This window comes from Labeo rohita, chromosome 2 (genome assembly GCF_022985175.1).
Source record: "Labeo rohita strain BAU-BD-2019 chromosome 2, IGBB_LRoh.1.0, whole genome shotgun sequence".
NCBI lineage: Eukaryota > Metazoa > Chordata > Actinopteri > Cypriniformes > Cyprinidae > Labeo > Labeo rohita.
Genome location: NC_066870.1, coordinates 34,377,476 through 34,397,219, shown reverse-complemented (window position 1 = coordinate 34,397,219; position 19,744 = coordinate 34,377,476). Strand labels below are relative to the sequence as shown.

General features: G+C 33.8%; 1 protein-coding gene across 1 annotated transcript; it reads right to left on the bottom strand.

Annotated features, from left to right (window-relative positions):
- Window positions 1–765: 765 nt before the first annotated feature.
- On the bottom strand, window positions 766–19,413 carry rorcb (RAR-related orphan receptor C b). Its single transcript, XM_051133190.1, has 10 exons — window positions 19,114–19,413; window positions 13,188–13,273; window positions 12,770–12,911; window positions 10,735–11,211; window positions 10,020–10,141; window positions 9,774–9,906; window positions 7,842–7,949; window positions 6,128–6,238; window positions 5,864–5,976; window positions 766–4,203 (listed from the first exon to the last, which is right to left on the bottom strand). The coding sequence occupies exons 1-10, from the start codon at window positions 19,118–19,120 to the stop codon at window positions 4,042–4,044; spliced, it is 1,461 nt and encodes a 486-aa protein (XP_050989147.1). The 5' UTR covers window positions 19,121–19,413; the 3' UTR covers window positions 766–4,041.
- Window positions 19,414–19,744: the final 331 nt, after the last annotated feature.

The following is a 19,744-nucleotide window of genomic DNA, read 5'->3' as shown; positions in this document are numbered from 1 at the left end:
ATATTTGTGACCCTGGACCACAAAACCAGTCATAAGGGTCAATTTTGTGAAATTGAGATTTATACATCATCTGAAAGCTGAATAAATAAGCTTTAGGAATAGTGGCTTGTTAGGATAGGACAATATTTGGCCGAGATACAACTAAGTGAAAAGCTGTAATCTGAGGGTGCAAAATAATTAAAAATACTGAGAAAATCTCCTTTAAAGTTGTCCAAATGAAGTTCTTAGCAATGCATATTACTAATCAAAAATTGTTTTGATATATTTACGGTACGAAGTCCACAAAATATCTTCATGGAACATGATCTTTACTTAATATCCTAATGATTTTTGGCATAAAAGAAAAAAATGATAATTTTGACCCATACAGCGTATTTTTGGCTATTGCTACAAATATACCAGTGCTACTTAAGACTGGTTTTGTGGTTCAGGGTCACATTTTATTTATACACGCGTAACAGCAATAAAATATGAGATTCAGTTGAATTGAACTGAACTTGCTAAATAAAACTGAGTGATGCTGACAAATCACAAGGGCCAACATTTCATTTTCAAGAATAAAATCCATCTTTATTTTTTATTTATTTTCTTTCATTTTCTTTCATTAAGTCATATTTTGTGTCTTACAATTCAGGCTGAAAGAACCTGTAATAGTACATTAGCAGAAAGAGGAAAGGTCTTTGACACTTTGTGATTGACATTCACAAAAAATATATATATATATATTTAAATATAGCTACAGGACACAGTGATCAAGAATACGGGTCTCCTATTCGGTGCAAAGTGTTTATGTGTGCGTAATATGTCTGTGTGTATGTAGTCGGCAGAGGATACTGGTGAGACAGAGACCAGCCATCTCCCTGAGAATATCTTTTTTTGTGTGAAACACACAGAGCAGAAACATTTCTTCTACAAAAAGGAAAAACATGAAACCACAGAAATTGCTTTACAGGGTGACTGAATGAGACAAACACAATTTCGTCTTAACAGGAAGGCATGCATCAAAGGCCTAAAGGTGGGGATTGTCAAAACAACACATTTAAAAATACATTACACGGACAGAATTCCCATACTTCTCATTCTTAAACAAGGGCAGGCTACACTCCTTGACATGAGAGGTTGTAATGTTGGGCACACAAAAAGAAGACTTCCGCTTGTTCATTAAAAACCGAGATACAACACCATAGTTTCTCTCTCATACAGAATACAAGCTCATTCATTCATCTGAAGCGCTCAAAACCAGTTGTGTAGTATATATAGTAGTACTATAAACAACACCGTGAACCTCGACTCAATGGAGTAGTGGAGAACTCGATGTTTTGGTGCATGAATATGGAAAAATAGGATGGAAGGATGCGATCCGGGCCACAGAAATGGACAAAAGGAGATGCGATCAACAATTTACAAAATAATACAACAGAAACCACACTGGCCACAAGATGCATGTGGCGCATCTGTACCCGAAACCTGCTGGACTGAGCTTTGATTGAATAGATCTCTCTTGTTCTTTTTTTCCCGTTTGTGAAAACAATGTTTTAGCATCTGAAGCTCACCAGACGGGTGATCCTGTAAGAGGAAGGGTCTCATAACATCAGGCTGGGGTCATCGGGGTCATCCCAGCTCTGTGTGCGTGTCCCAGAGAACAATGTTGAAAACCAATCCAGCTTGGCTTGGAATAACTGTCCGTCTCCTGTAAGTGCTCCATCCGGATCACATATAGAGCGCAGTCCCGGAAACAAAATCCATGTCAGTTCATCTTTTGGGTCCGGTATTCCCATGCACGTGCTGGAGGAACTCAAAAGCTGGCTGATGAAAGTCCTTTTTTTTTATTTTTCTTCCTGCTCCACCTTTCTCTCTTTCTCTTTCCTGACTAAATATATACTCATTTATTTACATTCCTATTCAAAATAATCTTTTAAAAATGTCCATATAAATTAAATGAACATTTAACCGTTTCTTAAATCTAAAGTGGCATTTACAAGGGAAGGGGATGTGGGATTGAGGTTTCTCATTGCATTAAAAATGACAACAAAAAAAATAAGGTGCAGCACCAAACACTGTCAAAATGTGCCTGAGCAAACAAGAGCATGTGTGGGTGGAACAACTGCGTCGAATCTTGCGTTCGCCAGAGTCCAACAGGCTGGTTCCGGAAGTAAAAACTGAAAATGGATTTTTAACAATAACTTAATTGAAGGTTTATACTTTTAAAGCTACCCAGCTTTTTTTTTTAAACAATCATGTTTAACTGGCATTTGTGATTAAAAACTACATTACCCATGATGCTGTGCAGACAATCCCACCAATCAGTGAGCTTGGAGGGAATGCAAATGACACGAGCCAATAAAAATACTTAAAATATCTGCAAATATTTTGTTTCTACTGATTCAATACAAAAACTTTAAATAAATAATTTGATTTCACCATCATTTTTGTTTGTGGTGCGTCATGGGATTGTAGTCTTTTTCCCCTCACTACAGCCATTAAGCACACAATCGTGTACCTTGGTGTTTTTATCCAATTTGCAATACTTTTTTGCTTCAACTAAAAGTTTGTACTGTTGTACATTTTAAAATCGCAATCGGTAAAAAAATTAATATAAACTTATGAGTACTTCCGAAACCAACACTGCTGAAAAAGTGGATGGGTGCCAGTGCACTCTATTCTTTACAGTCATGCCAAAGTTTGTAAACCCCTCATATGTAAGACTGTATTCTGTTGAGTATCTCTTTTGCATATTATTACATCCTGTTACATACTGTTGCATCTTGAAGTTGTTTACTAGAGTCTAATACTATATTAAATCTGCTAAATATAAAGTATAAATCATGTAAATAACTGTTAAAGTGAGGATTTTGTGGTTGCCATTGCTTTATTGTAACAAAACAAGGCATTCACAAACATTTGGCCATGACTGTACGCTTATAGCGATAACCAGTTGGATGATATAAAACTGACTACTATTGCACATCAGAAAAGAGTTTAGCACACTTATGATTTCTGGTTTGTTTAAATAGCTTTGAAGGAATATTCAATGTTAAATACAAGTTAAACTCAGATGCTTTCAGATATAGTCAAGTGCATTTCTGTCAATACTTGTTTGTATTTTTCACAAACTGAGATGATTCAAAATTTTCAAAAATCTGTTTCTTTTAATGTTTTTTTTTTTTTTCCCCAAAATGAACAAACTGATAAATGAGCTTGACTTGTATTTAATGTGGAACGTTCCTTTAATGTAGCACTGGTAATATTGGTCCCTTCATTTTTAACAATCTGGGCACATCAGTTTTTTTTTTTTTTTGTTTTTTGTCGAGTGGATTGTCATAAAGTCTCATAAAGCATAACGCAAGACCAAAAGTGCACTGTGTACATTCGGTCTCAAATCAAAATAAGTGCTTTTGGGATACATTCATGATTCGTCTGAGGGTGAAAAAACAAGGGGAGAGGGAGGGAAAAAGCAATATTAGTGCTTAAAGAGTGATTCGCGGGGAGTGACGCTCACCTAGCATGTTTTATTCGCTTCATTAAAAAGTGTTGTGCTCTCCTGAATGTTCACGTGGAAGAGAGTTTGATCCTGTAAAATTATAAAACCTCTTATAAAAACTCCTTTAAATATTTTTGTGTACAGATGCAGAAGGAATAGTTGCATGCTTAGACATCAAAAAGTTGGGACAAAGGGCCTTCGCAAGCATACATCTGTACATAAAAGGTCATTTCGGAGTGTTTCCATAATATATAAAACTGATTTGAGAGCACAACTCCAGGAATAATCCCTATACAAGTATGTATTGTGTGTTGTCGAATCTGAAATACTTTGTTGGCCCCTGTGTTTGCGTGTTTGAAACAGGTTAAGTGTGTCTGTAGTGTATTTTGCAAGTATGTATGCAAACAGTGCTGCAATAGATGCAGGATTTTCCCTGGAGGTTTTTAAAATGCTTGTTTGAAATCCTGTTTTTACACATAATGGCCTCTCTTGCTTTAACACTCGCTTGTAATTTCCCCTTCACACTCTCTGTCACTCTCTCCCTCACTATCTCCCGCTCTCTAACTGTTGGTGGAGTCAGGGAAGTTGATCTCGCTGCCGAACACTTCCCTGTACAGAGGCGGGAAGCTGTAGGCTGTTTCCGGGTGAACCAGGCGGAAGAACTCCAGCTTGTCAATATGCAGGTTACAGATGGACTTCATCTGCGGTAGTTTGGACACCATCTGCGAACACGACAGATAAGATACTTAAGAACTTATTACAATTGAAAACTACATTTCTGTTTTCTAGGTGAATATATTGTAAAAATGTAATTTATTTCTGTTAGCAAAGCTGAATTTTTAGCATCATTACTCCAGTCTTCAGTATCACAATCATTCTAATATGCTGATTTGATGCTCAGTTAACATTTTTTTCTTATTATCAATGTTGAAAACAATTGTGCTAAATAATATTTTTGTGGAACAGTAACATCATGTCTTTACTGTCACTTTGGATCAATGTAATTTAACCTGTAAAATGTACAAAAACAGTACAAAATCTGTAATGTAAAAAACAGCAGTGTATACTTTGCAAATTGTGACAATTTGAATGAAATAAAGTGTATATATACTCAATTACAGTTGAAGTCAAAAGTTTACACACACCTTGCAGAATCTGCAAAACGTTAATATTTCTACCAAAATAAGTGGGATCATACAAAATGCATGATATTTAGTACGGTCCAGAATGAGATACTTCACAGATGTTTATATAAGCCACAGGATAAAATAATAGTTTACAGAAATGACCCCATTCGAAAGTTTACATATGCTTGATTCTTAATACTGTGTTGTTACCTGAATGATCCACAGATGTGTTTTTTTGTTTAGTGATAGTTGTTCATGAGACCCTAGTTTGTCCTGAACAGTTAATCTGCCTGCTGTTCTTCAGAAAACCCTTCAGGTCCCACAAATTATTTTGTTTTCCAGCATTTTTGTGTATTTCAACCCTTTCCAACAATGACTGTATGATTTTGAGATCCATTTTTTCACACATTGTGTTTCCTTCTGGGGCATCAGAGAGTGTTTAAACCTTCTGTAATAGTTGCATATGAGTCCCTCAGTTTAAAAAGAGCAATCTCAATTTCATACAGTCATTGTTGGAAAGGGTTCAAATACACAAAAATGCTGAAAACCCAAAGAATTTGTGGGACCTGAAGGATTTTTCTGAGGAACAGCAGACAGTTTAACAAAACCCACAGTATTAAGAATCTGAATTTGAACAGGGTATTTTTTAAAAATTCAACTATTATTTTCTCTTGTGGACTATGTAAACATGAAATATGTGAAATATCTTTTCAGGACAGAACTAAATAAAAAAATATAATGCATTTTGTATGATCCCTCTTTTTGCAGATTCTGCAAGGTGTATGTAAACTTTTGACTTCAACTGTGTATGAAGTTGTTTTAAATTAATTTGACCCTCAATGATTCTACTGGCTGAAAGAACTTAAATTAAATTAAGTGGCTGACCTGAAATATACTGTAACTTGCTCATGTAGTCTTAACCATTAAAATGTGTCAGTTGTTGTTTTTTAATTTATGCATAACCTAATACATAATGTAATTACTTAACCTAATACATAATAATTCTGAGTCAGAATTTTGTGCAAAACCAGTTTGTGTAAAGATTTAGTCAGACAGATACACAAATTGTTTTAAATTGTTCTGCCAACTCAGTGAATCAGAATTGATTTTAGGACTGAAAATGTTAAAATAAGTTTTGTTACTCTCCTTGACGTATTCATAATATTAGAGCTTTAATTATTTATTTTAATTTTCCTAAATATTCTTGAAGTTCTACTGTTTATCTATAATGAGCCATGTGTGTCTGGTCCCTCACCTTATCCAGTTTCTCAGTAGTGGCTCCGTTCATATGCAGGCTGTGTTGAAGAGCCACGTAAACCTTCTCCTGGAGCTTTTGCACCTGCTGAGACTCTGTCAACCACGGCCGATCTAAGCGCCACACAAACACAGAGCAGAGGTTTCAAACTGTGAGAATGGGTCTCATTTTCCTCTTGTGTGCAAGTGTGACCATGGCACATATTTCTTTTTCCAGAAGCATTATAAACCTTTGCTTCAGGAAATGAATCTAAATTGGTCTCACCTGGAGCCAGCAGGACCGCTGCGCTGAATAAAGCCATTTCCTCCTCGCTCAGCTGAAGTCGACTCAGGCTTTTAGCCAATTCAAAGACGGCGTTCACCAGGTCATCACACCCTACAAACACATGCACATTTTGGTTATCATGCTGAAGATGGAGAAACAAATTACATTTCCGTTGAGGGCCATCATTTGCCCAGAACCAATCTGTTTTTATTTAGCATGAAATTATTTAATAGATCTATTGGGTACCAATAGTTATAAAGGAAATTAGAAGATGTTCTGGGTACAAAGCTTCAGGTTATTTGTGAGAATAACACAGATTTAAGCAATAAAACAACAAGTTTTGCTTTATCACGAATATCATAGTTGGCCTCTACATTTGTATTGTGCATTTGATCATAACAGGGACGCTGCAGTAAAAGTTGTGATTAAAAAAAAGAAGTAGCGATAGATCTTTTCTTCCTTATTATTTTGTCCGAGTGTAAAAACGAAAGGGGCGGAGACTTGATTCTATGTACTGGCAGTTGATTGGATATTGAGAAGGCAGATGAATGCAAGCTTACAGCAATTGCGTTTAAGCAAACTAAATGACTGGAAAAGTCTTGCTTGCTCATTTTCAGAAGATTCAGTTATGGTATTTTAATTAAAAAATAAATATTAAATTAAACACGCATGGATTAATTGTGTAATATAAGATCTATAACATGCATTCAGAAAACAGATACATTTCATTCTATGCTTTAAACTTCAAATATTCTCAACTTGAAAAAAGCTAATAAAGAGGTGGTACAATCTACAAATGGTTCTACCGACTTATTCTAAGAATAAAGGTTTTTATTTTATATGTTATGTGCCAAAAGTGCTTCCAGTGCTTCCATTTAACTTCAATGAGCTATTACTCACCCGAGCATTACTTGTCTAACTGGGTTAAAAACCCATTAGCTCTTGTGGCTTATTGATTCATGACGCCTCTGCTCTTGCTCTTAAGAGACTGCTGGTGTTTAAAGTGGAATATTAGTGTACTGAAAACTGCCTACTTGTTTTTTTCCCCAAGAATTTACATTATGAAACAGTACAAATTTTAAAAGCAGTATGGTACTATACTGTTATCACATGACCTTGTTACATCTGACACGTCATCTCTATGCAATTTTAAGTGCATGTTTAGCTTTGCAAGGTTATCTAGTTCTTCAACAAAAATGTTATTGCATTGGCAATCCAATTGTGTAAAACATTCTTGGTGGTTTGTTTAAATAATAAGTTAAAATAGTTGTTAATACTGGCTGAATTTGTAATAGTGTACTACTATATGGAATAAATAATAAGTAATATGTTAGCATGCTACTCTGAATTTAGCGTATGCATCTAGTTTGCATGCGGAAACCCAGTATGAATGTGTTGTATAATACACATTTTAGCAAATGTAGCAGGTCAACCACAGATTACACTTTAATTAAAGCCTTTATATATAATGCTTTATAAAAGTAGTTTTAATGCATTAATTATGCCTTGTATTGCACTTTATAATGCATTATATGATCTCATGACCAATTACAATTATTTATGAAAAGACATAATGCATTACAACGTACATTATGAATACCTTTAAAATGCATCATACATAAAGGTGTTACCAATAGCTGCTTAAAGTAAATTGTGCACTTCTAAAATAGTAGCCATAAAATGCATGCTTTTCTGTACACATCCAAACACTCACCGAGAGCTTTGAAGAGCTGAGGGCTGGCGAACTTGCCGTCAAAAAACATAGTGTTGTTCGAAGAGTTGTAAGCGCGGCACATTCGGATCAGCAGGATTTCCAGACATCCTGGAGCAGTAATAGAAAGAAAGATAGCGGCAAAAAAACATGATGGGGGGGGACAAGGACAAAAGACAGAGGACAGAGACAAAAAGAAAGACAGACAGAGAAAGATAGAGGGGGAAAAACATAAAGAAAGGGCAGGGGAGGGGGAAGGAAAAGCGGGAATAATGCTCCACCGTGCAAAAATACAGACAGAAAAAATAAATTATAATTTTTTTCCAAATATGAGAACATCAAACACCATCAAAAAATGAAAATTCATCGTGTTTGTGATCGTTTTAAATGACATTCAGGAGTTTTGTTTAATTAAGGGTTTTGTTTTTTTCATACGGTAAGCACATAGAGTTGAAGTAGACAGAATGTTGGAGAAATAAACACAAGAGGAGACAAACATTAGTGCAAATTTCAACTTTAAGATCGAACACAGGAAAACGTGGACAGAATCCTGTGGGGCGAATTCACAAAACAGTAACGCAACCTTTGAAAGTCATTATTCTGACGTAAAATAGTTTTATTGTAACCACTATTGTAATAGTTTTTTATGTAACCACCCACAACTCCGTTTAACCAGCCACTAAATGTGTTGAAATATAACTTCTGCATAAGCATTAAGTTAATGTTTGTATCTGTGCATATTCTTTTCATCTGTAGAAGCAGAAAAATCATCGATTTGATGGTAAAATAATGGTTAAGTGCATTCTATCCAGGCATATATCCAAACACACTGTGCAGTCGAGCACAAAGGTAATTCTAAAAAGAATCATTTCAGATGTTTGGTATGGAAACTTATTTCCATCATGAAGTAAAAAAAAAAAAAAAAAATTCTGACTTTTTTTACCTGCAAAAAAACTCACAATTCTGAGAACAAAGTATTATTGTGAATGTATATAAACTACATACAATTCTTGCAATATTACATCGCAAGAAATTTTTGAATAAAAAAAAGGGTGGGACAAAAGCAGGACAAGACGATAAATGTAAAATAAAACGTTAAAAGAAGATTATTATTATTGGTTTCATATACTAAGTAATTAAATAGATTTAATTTTAATTACTTAGTAAGTAATTAAATTGTTTGCTTGCAATTGCAATTACCTTTATGTTTTATTTTTTTATTTCCTTTACAGAAACAAGGTTGTTCTGAAAAAAAAAAAAATTCCCCACAAATGAGTTTATATCTTGCAATTCTGAATAAAGCAGTTAGAATTGTGAGACAAAGAGTCACAGTTTCCTATTTTAATTCCTTTATTTCCATATCAGAAAAAAAGCTTGTTCTTTTTCTCGTAATTCTGAGTTTATTCTAGTCAGAATTGCAAGAATACAGTCAGAACTGTGAGTTAAAAGTCAAAATTACCTTTTTAATTCCTTAGAGGAATCAAGCTTGTTCTTACTTTTTTCCTGCATTTATTTTTCTTAAAAGAGAGCTTACATCTCTAAAAAAAAAAAAAATCAAAATTTGTGAAATATAACCAAAACTTGCAAGAAAAAAAAGCCACAATTATCTTTTTAATATTTTTATTCCGTGGCAAAATATTTTTATTCTGTGGCAAACTGCACTGTGTTTGCATTTGACATTACCTGATTTGCATGCCAAAATCTGCTCTCAGAGTATTCTAGATGTAGTATGAAAGACAAGCTAAAGAAACCAAGTGTGTTCTGGATTGTTGTTAAAACATTACTAAATGTGACTAAACTGATAAAGAGACTTAACGGCCGCCCTGGGTTGCATCAGAAACGCCACATCACGGATAAGGTTATGCGAGTGAGAAATCTGTTGTATAATCTGGGATTAATCATCTGTAATCCCTGTGAGACAAAGGCAGCACTGACCTGCTTTGAGCAGGATGATCTGGTCGTTCTGGCAGAGGTCCATGAATCCAGAGATGCGCTTAGCGAACTCTACCACGTACTGGATGGCGTTTGTAATGTGTAGGGCGCACTGCTGCCACATCCATTCTGCCGACTGAATGCATATGCAGATTGTAAATACATCGGTTAACAAAAAGACACAAATCAGTGAGCAGTCACATGACTGACCATCTATTTATGCATTTGTCTAATATGATGATGGTGTACCTTGAGCTGAAAGCAGCGGGTTTCTTCAGGTGTGTAGAGGTTCCAGGTGAGTTTCTTCAACTCTTCTGTGCTGTACTGACACGTCTCCAGGTGAGACTTCACAACATTTTGAGTGATTCGGTCTGAATAGAAATTCAACACATTAACACATTTTCCTTTAGTATCTGTCTATCTAGATATAAAATAAATATATTAAACAGATATAACAAATGAATAACATAAAAATATTATATAGATATATCTATAGGTACATTTAAATATAGATAGCTTTTAAAAAATGGACTAAATATAATTAAATATCAAAACGATTCATCACAATTAATCGCATCCAAAATAAAAGTTTGTTTACATATGTGTGTACTGTGTATATTTATGTATTTAAGAAATATTAACACACACATGTGCTGTCAAATCGATTAATCACGATTAATTGCATCCAAAATATACGTTTGTTTACATAATATGTGTGTGTACTCTGTTTGTCATAATATGTGTTCTGTGTAGACCTATAATATACATTTTATATATATATATATATATATATATATATATAATAAATACACACAATACACACCCACATTTTGTAAACAAACAAAAAAATTATTCAAATAATATCAGAATCTTTAAATCATTTTATCTTTTAATTATATTAGCATAATAATTAAAATTAATAAAGGACAAGATCATTAAATCAAAATCTCTAATGACAGCTCACCTATGTCGTGTAGAGAGCAGTTGTCTGGTAAAGACCCCAGGAGAGTGTGCGTAAGAAGGCTGTTTTCAGGCAGGATGTACTCATGCTTCACCCTCGCCACATCTGCCAAATCTACAGTGCTGGGCTCTGGAGAGCTCTGATTGGATGAGCTACCGCTTCCGGCACTCCCGAACCCTCCGCCGCCCCCGAGCATTTCTAGAGCGCAGTACTCGCCCGCCTCCTCTGGGGTGAGCGGTAGGTCAAAAAGCAAGCCGTCGGGTAGCGTGGCAATGTCATCCAGGTCGCTGAGATTGGAGCTGGATCCTCCACTGCTGTACGGCCGGCTGTGTGCGCTGTCGTCGCCTGTCTCTTCACGGTCACGTGGTGCCAGACCACCACCCAAACCCGCCAGGCACTCCTGAGACAGCTGCTGGTGCCGCTGCACCTCCGCGTACAGGCTGTCCCTCTGTTTCTTTGACATTCGGCCAAATTTCACCGCTACAGAAAGAGAAAAGAATTATACATTTACATATTATTTAAATATCAGTTTTATAATAAATTTATAGTATTTATTTACAGAGGTTGGAGGTCAGATTATTATTTTTTTTTTTTTTTTAAGAAATGTAATTTTTTATTCAGCAAGGATGCAAGAACTGGTAACACTTTACAATAAGGTTCCATTAGTTAATGTTAACGTATTAACTAACATAAATGAACAACGAACAATACATTTATTACACTATTTATTCATCTTTAATAAATCGCTAATTTTAGTTAAAGAAAATACAGTCTTCATTATTAGTTAATGTTAATGTGCATTTATTGTTAACAAGCACAACTTTTAATTTTAATAATGCATTAGTGAATATTGAAATTAACATTAACTAAAATGAATAAATGCTGTCTAAGTATTGTTTATTCTTAGGTCATATTAACTAAAGCAGTTACCCGAAACACATTAAAAGTGGCAGCAAATGCATTTATAATTTCATTTATGAGAAAAAGATTTATATTTCAAATAAAGGCTGTTCCTTTTTACATTTCTGTTCATTAAAGAATCATGATAAAAATGCATCCACAAAATAGTAAGCAGTGCGATTGTTTTCAAAATTGATAATAATAGTGTTAATAAATGTTTCTTGATCAGTAAATCAGTATATTAATAATGACTGCTGAAAATTCAGTTTTGCATCACAGGAATAAATTACATTTTAAAATATATGAAAATACAAAACAGTCATTTTAAATTGTATTAATATTTTGCAATATTATACATTTTACTATTTTTTTTATTAAATAATTTTTTTTTCAAAAACATTAATGAAATTTACCAACCCTAAACTTACTTAACAGTACTGTATATTTGTATTTATCACTGTATATATGACTTTTTAGTTGTATATGTGTATTTTTTTAGTTTGCAAAATATTAATGCTATACATTTCAAAAATTATATTGTATTTATTAAAAAATAACTGTAAATTGCATTTGTATAATTTAAAAACAAAACAAAAAACACTAAAATTATTGTTAAAGAATACTAAAAAGTCCTAATTGCTTCTCCTGTTCTGTGCAAAATATAATTTCTCAAACAAATATCTCACATAAATATACAGTATAGATGTTTGATGTATGATATATTACGGTAAAAGTAAATAGCTCCTAATTTATCTTCAAAATATGGGGTTTTATATTCACACTTCTAATTCCATTACAGTGAATCATCTAACCATCTAATCTGTTACAGTGTCATCTGATACATAGACCATTAGGTCCTGATTTACGACTATCCATAAATAAAATTTATGATGACGGTGTTAACTTCTTTAAATAAGCAGGCTCATATGGTTCTAAACATAATGCAGGTGTTTGAATTTGATGAGATCAAGCACAAATCCTCCACATTTTCACATCACTATCACCCAACCAGGCTCAAATTGTGACTGAAAAATTGTAACTGTTTGCATGAAGTCTTTGAACTCTTTGCTGCCCTTCGACCCTGTCTCTTCTCGTGTAGTACTTCCTGATTCAGCATGTGGACTAGATTCGCACTCACCATCACGGCTCATGCCGAGCGCCAGGCACTTCTGCAGACGACAGTGTTGGCAGCGGTTCCTGTTGGTTCGGTCGATCAGGCAGTTCCTCTGCCGCGAACACGAGTACATGGCATTGTTCTGCTGGCTGCGTCGGAAAAAGCCCTGCAAAACAGAAACGTGGTTACCTTAGCTTGCAGGATGGCGAATATCAGGTGCGGCTTTCATAGGTGTGCCCTGGCACCGCGTGATGAACATAAAGTAATATAAACTGACCCAGAAAACAGATGCGCACAAAAATAACAACAGGACAAAAGATAAGGAGCACAAAAGGATCAATTTTGCTTGCGTAGGTTGAACTGTACTCTACTAAGTGAACACGTAGGGTAAGAAAAGAAGAAAATATAATATAGTAATCATATTATTAGGCAGAATTCTTACCTTGCATCCTTCACATGTAATAACGCCATAGTGGATCCCAGAGGATTTGTCGCCACAGATCTTACAAGGTATAACCTCAATTTGAGCTGAAAAAAAAAAATCAATGTTTAAGCATTAAATGCATGAATCATGAATCACACAGAAAAGCACATATGCACAAATATTGTTTTGACGTGCACCACAAATAATATTAAGCAATGACGATTACAGTCAGATAGAGAGATCTCTCTCGCTCTGCATGGCATGAAGGACAGAAATAGCCAGAGGATTGATTTTCCGACCGAAGGGTGTATTATGCCTCGGCTTTTATGAGAGGCCGTAATACGACTCATATGATCAGTGGAACACAGTGTAGGGACTTTCAGAAACTAGATGCCTGGCTTCCATACACAGACAGACATAAAACACAGTAATTCCTAATTAACAGTGAACAGTAAGTATTTAATTATAGACAAAAAACTAAAGCAAAAAAATGAAAGAATGGATAAAAAAAAAATTGTGTGCTTTGTGATAATTATGTAATAAAACATTTTCATGTTTATTATTATATTTTCATATTTACTTCATATTTTAAAACATTTTTTTATACATGCAAACAATTATGCATTATTTGTAAAAAAAAAAAAAAAAAAAAAAAAAGTATTAATAAATGAGAAAAATAAATAAAGTGCTCTGATAACAATTACACAATTATTATGCAATAAAATATATTTTAATATTTATATTTAATTACATTTATGTTTTTACAGGTAAACAATTTTTAATTATTGACCAAATGACCCAAATACATAAAAAGTAAATGCATTAATAAAAAAAAAAAAACTAAATGAATAAAGAAATGTGTTTTATATATATTTAATATCTGTTTGACCTAAAATCTTCATATACTGTACATCAAAAAAATTTCATAACAATGTCAGGCACAGATGGAATAAAAAAAAAAATAAAAAAATTATTATTATTTTTTTTTTAGTTACACAATTATTATGCAATAATAGCTTTTCACATTTTGCATATAGTGGTGGGATGGAAAAAAACCAAGCTTGCGAAAACATGTTCGGTAGCAAAAACAACCCCAAAGAAAAAACAACCTCCATTTTGTCTTTCTAGCTCTGTCAGCTGAAAGCAATGACCAAGATACACTGTGGCATGCAATGGAAAAATCTGTAAGCCCTTGGGTGCCCCTCCCGTCCCGCTCTCTGTGTAGTGTTATATAACCTTCGTCTGCAAACATTCCACAAACACGCCATTCAGGGCTGCTCAGTCTAATAATGCAGATGTTCCGCCTCCCTGCCACTTCTGACAGCCTATTGGTTTAGGTTTGGGCAGATGTGTCTGTGATTGGCTGGCTCTGAGTGTCGCTCAATTCGGCCTGGATGTAAGCCCATGTGGACTCGCTGTCCTACTGACATACTTTCTCAGTGAAAAGGGGAGGGCGGCTGTGGGCGGATCCTCAGCGCATGTCATTTGAATAGGCCTTTCCCTTTTTTCAGTTAAGGTGGAACTGGTCTCGATAGGACACGTAAGAATTATGACACATAAGAAGAAGGAACAAGACTAAATCAATTTCTACATTTTAGTCTAGATAATACACTGCAGAATAAATAAAATGTTATATGAATATTTATTTTGTGATTACTAGTATTATTATTTCTACAATATTTTATATATTTAACAATATGTTTATCCTAAAATGTTCAAGAAAAAGTGCATTAACATAATGTGCATCTATCTATCTATAATAGTATATATAATATTATTTGATATTATTATAAAAGAATTATAATAACATAAAAAGTAAAAAAATATATAAAATTGTGTATATATATATATATATATAAAATACATATACATTATAAATTAATTTTAAAAATGTATACAATTTTAATTTATAAAACAATTTAAAAATACAATTAAAACCAATAAAAAGCCATTCTGTTTTTAAAATGGGTTTTGTGTTTAAATCTGCTTGATATAATTAACATATAATACTAAAATATATAATAAAAATATAATAAAATTAAAATCATAAAATAAAACAAAAACATATATTATACAGTTATTATGCAATCATTTTATAAATTCAAATAAAAACATTTTAACATTTTATATATATTTTTTTTTTTGGGGGGAAGGCGTCTTTTTTTAATGGACTTTCTATTTAAACCTTAATTAAAATAACATTTAATAAAATAAAATTAAATAATAATATATCATTATATAATTATTACAGTATAATAATTATATAACTTTTTTTAATTCAATTAAAAAAAATTGAATTCATGCCATTTTTTTAATTCATGGCTTTTCTATTTACACCTGTCTATATACAATTATTTTTAAATTATTTTAACAATTCAATTATGCCATTTTTTTTTTCTCTTTTTAATGGCTTTTCTATTTAAACCTGTCGATTTGTTTATTTAACAACTTAACCTTACTTAAAATAACATTTAAAGAATCAAAAAGTAAAATAACATGTAAAATTAATTAAAAAAATTAAAATATAAAATAACTATATATTATTATATAATTATTATGCATAATAATTATATAATAATTCAATAAAAAAGAAAGTATTGATGGCTTTTTATTCATGCTTCTATCTATTTAAACCTGTTTATACATATATCTTATTATACAAAAATTTTATAAATTCTCAAAAAAACATTTTTAAGAGCATTTTTAAGGGCTTTTGTATTTAAACCCACTAGATTTGCGGTTTAACAACCACTTAGGCACCAGTTAAACATTTTAAAGTGTTTCTCGAAATGTTTCTTTTGCAATTCTTGTGGAATGATGACCTAAAAATACCTAACGCACTCATCTGTTTCATATTAGCATCACTGAGAGATCATGATCCTTTAGTTTCCACAGTCTCTTACGTTCTAAATGCCATTTGTGTGATATAATGGAGAATAAACAAAAAAATTAAGACAGATGAAGAGTGGAATTATTGACTGCGTGGCGATTCAGGAAAGTGGTTCACATCTACTTTGAGCGGCAGCCGCTGTTATCTGTGTTTGAGTACAGGTGCCATAATGCAATCCGCTTTGAGAACACCGTGTTAATCAGTAAACTCTAACGTGGTGACATAACACAAGACGGGAGATTAGATCAAGCAGAAGCGCACAACAGATTTAAATCATAAGCACTCAGGATCATGCAAAAGGAGCCACTGACCCCAACAAAATATCACAAGAACATCCTAAGCCTTCTATTTTAAAGCCTTGTAATTACACTGCATAAGCTTGCGAGTATAGACAACCATTTGAATGTACGCAAGTCCATATCATTTTTCAGTTTTGACTAAAGCGCATGTAATGAGGTGTAGTCGTGTTTCTAATCCCAAATGAATTTTCCCACAATGATGTGTCTGACTTGTCACGGTGATGAACAGAAAGGTTTGTGGTCACGAGGTTGGCATATGTAGGCCAGAGTGCAGAACAATGATTTAACACCTCACCTATTTTACATAACACATCTCCAGGTCTCACCCAAGCCAAGTGAATACTTGAAAATTACAGCGTAGTTTCTGATAAGACAGTCGGTTAGTGTGTCAGTAAGTCACTTTTGGTTTCTGATGAATACCAAGGTCATACTGTCCATGCCATGTTCACTTTAAAGATGCCAAATCAAACCTAAAATAAGATTAAATCATCTCAAGACTCAAAATGGAAAAACAAATGCTTTTATGCATGCATTAGTCTCTGTGCGTTTCCTTCAACATGAAGCGGTTACCGTCATTTAGTGTTGACTAAATAAAAGGAAAGCTTATTATTAGCAAAGAGAGGATGTGATTTACGTAAAGGCCGATGACACAAAACAGACCACGCAAACCATCCAAGACTTATATTAAAAAAAATAATCCTGACAAAGTCCAGATCTGTTTTTTTTTTTTTCTTTTTTTTTTTTTCAATAGAGTATATATCACCCGCTACAGCCTTCCTGTCCTCAGCTGCCCTGTGAACATGAGACGCTGTGTATATTTAAACACAGCCCCACCTCACGACAGTATGTCCGGACACGTACACCCGCAACCGCCTTTAACATTTGTCCAGAGAGCAAACAAAACGGGAGAGAGACAAAATCCTCACTTTGAGCTTACAGACAAAGAGTTTGGATCTTTTAGGTATATTAAAAAGAAAAATGATTATGACTTAATGTTTGCTCAAACTCAGGTAAAAGGGTAAGAGGAAGCCAATAAGTCTTTTTTGTTAAGATTTTGCAAGCAGAGACAGAAATATTGTGGAAAAAAAAAACTCTGTTTGAGAGAATTCACATATTTATTAAGGTTTACAGAATTAACAATAACCAAAGTATTAGAGTGGAAACTTTTCTCTGCGATTATTATTAACTTATTGTCATGGTGCTTCATATAATTATATCAAAATGCTGTTTTAATTTTATAAATAAAACAAAATTACATTTTTTTCACTGTGTGAGTTAAAATAAAGTACAGTGTGGTATTACCCATGTAATTTGTCATGGTAAATTGTTGTCATAGTGTTTGTTCATTTAATTTTAATATATATTTGAATACACAAACAAAGACTATGAACTAGAATTATTATTATTATTTACTTTTTATCATTTAATGTCAATTATTTGTTACTGTCATGGTAAATTACTGTCATCGTGCTTACGATTATTTAATTATGTATTACATTTAATTGAATAATTTGCCCCAGAAATTCACTATGTGACAGGGAAGAGTAGAAATTGCCTGGAAGCAACTTATTATGTATTTTATCATCATTCATTATACATAAATATCTGCTGCTAAGAAATATTCAGTCACCGATTTATAGTAATATAAACAAAAGTTCTTCTAAACCATTATATAATACAATACATATTTTCATATAACTATATTTAAATTTATTTTAGATATGAACTTGATATTTTGGTATAATATTAATAGCTATAACATTATATTTCAACTTCACACAACAATGCGTTAATTTTTTACTATGTTGCGTAATAAAACTCAGGTTTATCGACAAGAAATAATATCAAGTCACCTTTATGTATGCATTTGTTACGTTATCAGGTGAGATTGCTGTAACAAACGCTGTTTATGGTCCATATCAAGACCGAAGTTCAAGTTCAAGCTCAAGTTCATGATGGAAGGTAAAGGCGCGGCGGTGTTCATCACCAACAGACCGCATGGGTCTGCACGACTCCTGTAAAGCGCCTCCCCCTCGCTCGCGTTCTATCTCTCCCTCATTGCCTACTGTGAATGCTGTGTAATGCTCAGTGACATAACTAGGTCAGTAGAACAGCAGGTTTGAGCGCTGCTCACACAGCCGGCCATGCTGCTCGGCGAAAACAACAACACGTAGCCGATACACCACAGAGAGAAACCTGCATCTCCAACATTTACACTCAACAATATCACTAGAATTGCATAAAGCGAGGGTGTAACTCACAAGTCGCGTTTCGAGAAATATTTATATTTAAGAGACTGTAATAGTCACCACATGGAGATATTTCACATTATTCACCAAATACATGTAGTATTTATATTTTCAGTGGATATATTATTGCTTGATACAGAAAAACATCCCACTAAATTTTACTCTCCTTACGTAATAAAACCTGTCAAACATGCCAGAATCACAACCCGCGGCTTCTGTGTCAGAATTCCATGATTTTGATACATCTGATACATTTTAACAACTTACTAGGAAACAATGTAACATTCAAGAAAGAATGGAACGTCGAAGAACATTTAAACGCGTTACAAAGTAACAAGTGGGCGCGTGGCAAATGTGACAGGAAAGCAGTGCAAAAAACGATGCACGAAATCATTCGTTCATACATTTCTATAGCTAAATATTTAAAAAGTATTTAAAGAGGTTTAAAAAAAACATGCAAAGTCAACGTAATAGTTCAATGTTATGCAGTGCTACAAACACCGTACCTCTCATCTTGATCGCTGTTTCTTGATTCTCCAAAGTTCACTGGGTGCGGAGCAATATTGTTCGGACTAAGTAGCTAACATAAGACAGCTACCCGAGTTTAACTTTTCAACTCCGACTGTGAGCATTATTAGGAAAACAAAATCTCAGAAAGATCCTCGAAGTAAATTCGCGTCTCTAAAGGTCTTCTATTGCGCTTCGGCTACCGAAAACCGAAAGTCGCTTTCGACGTGTGTTATGGCGCGGTATGAAACGTCGTCCTCCTCCCTCTCCTCTCACTCTACCCTGCTAACCTACTTTCAGACGCGTGGACTCTCACATGATCTCACTGCCGCTCGCTGCTCACGGGGACGCGCATCCAGTCAGCGCTTAAGGTGGGACTAGAATTCAGCCATTCAGAATGTTTTTCTCACTGTAATACAGTCAAATTGAATTAATTTGAAGTGAATAAGATGCAAGAGGACGAAGGACAGCTGCACTGTAAACAAAACAAAATGAAACAAGATAAAAAAAAGGCAAAACAGCTAAACTTAAGTTTAATTTCTGACCACAAAAGAAAAGAAGCACGGGTATATTTGTAGCAATAGTCAAAAATACATTGCATGGATTAAAATTATACATTATGCTTTTATG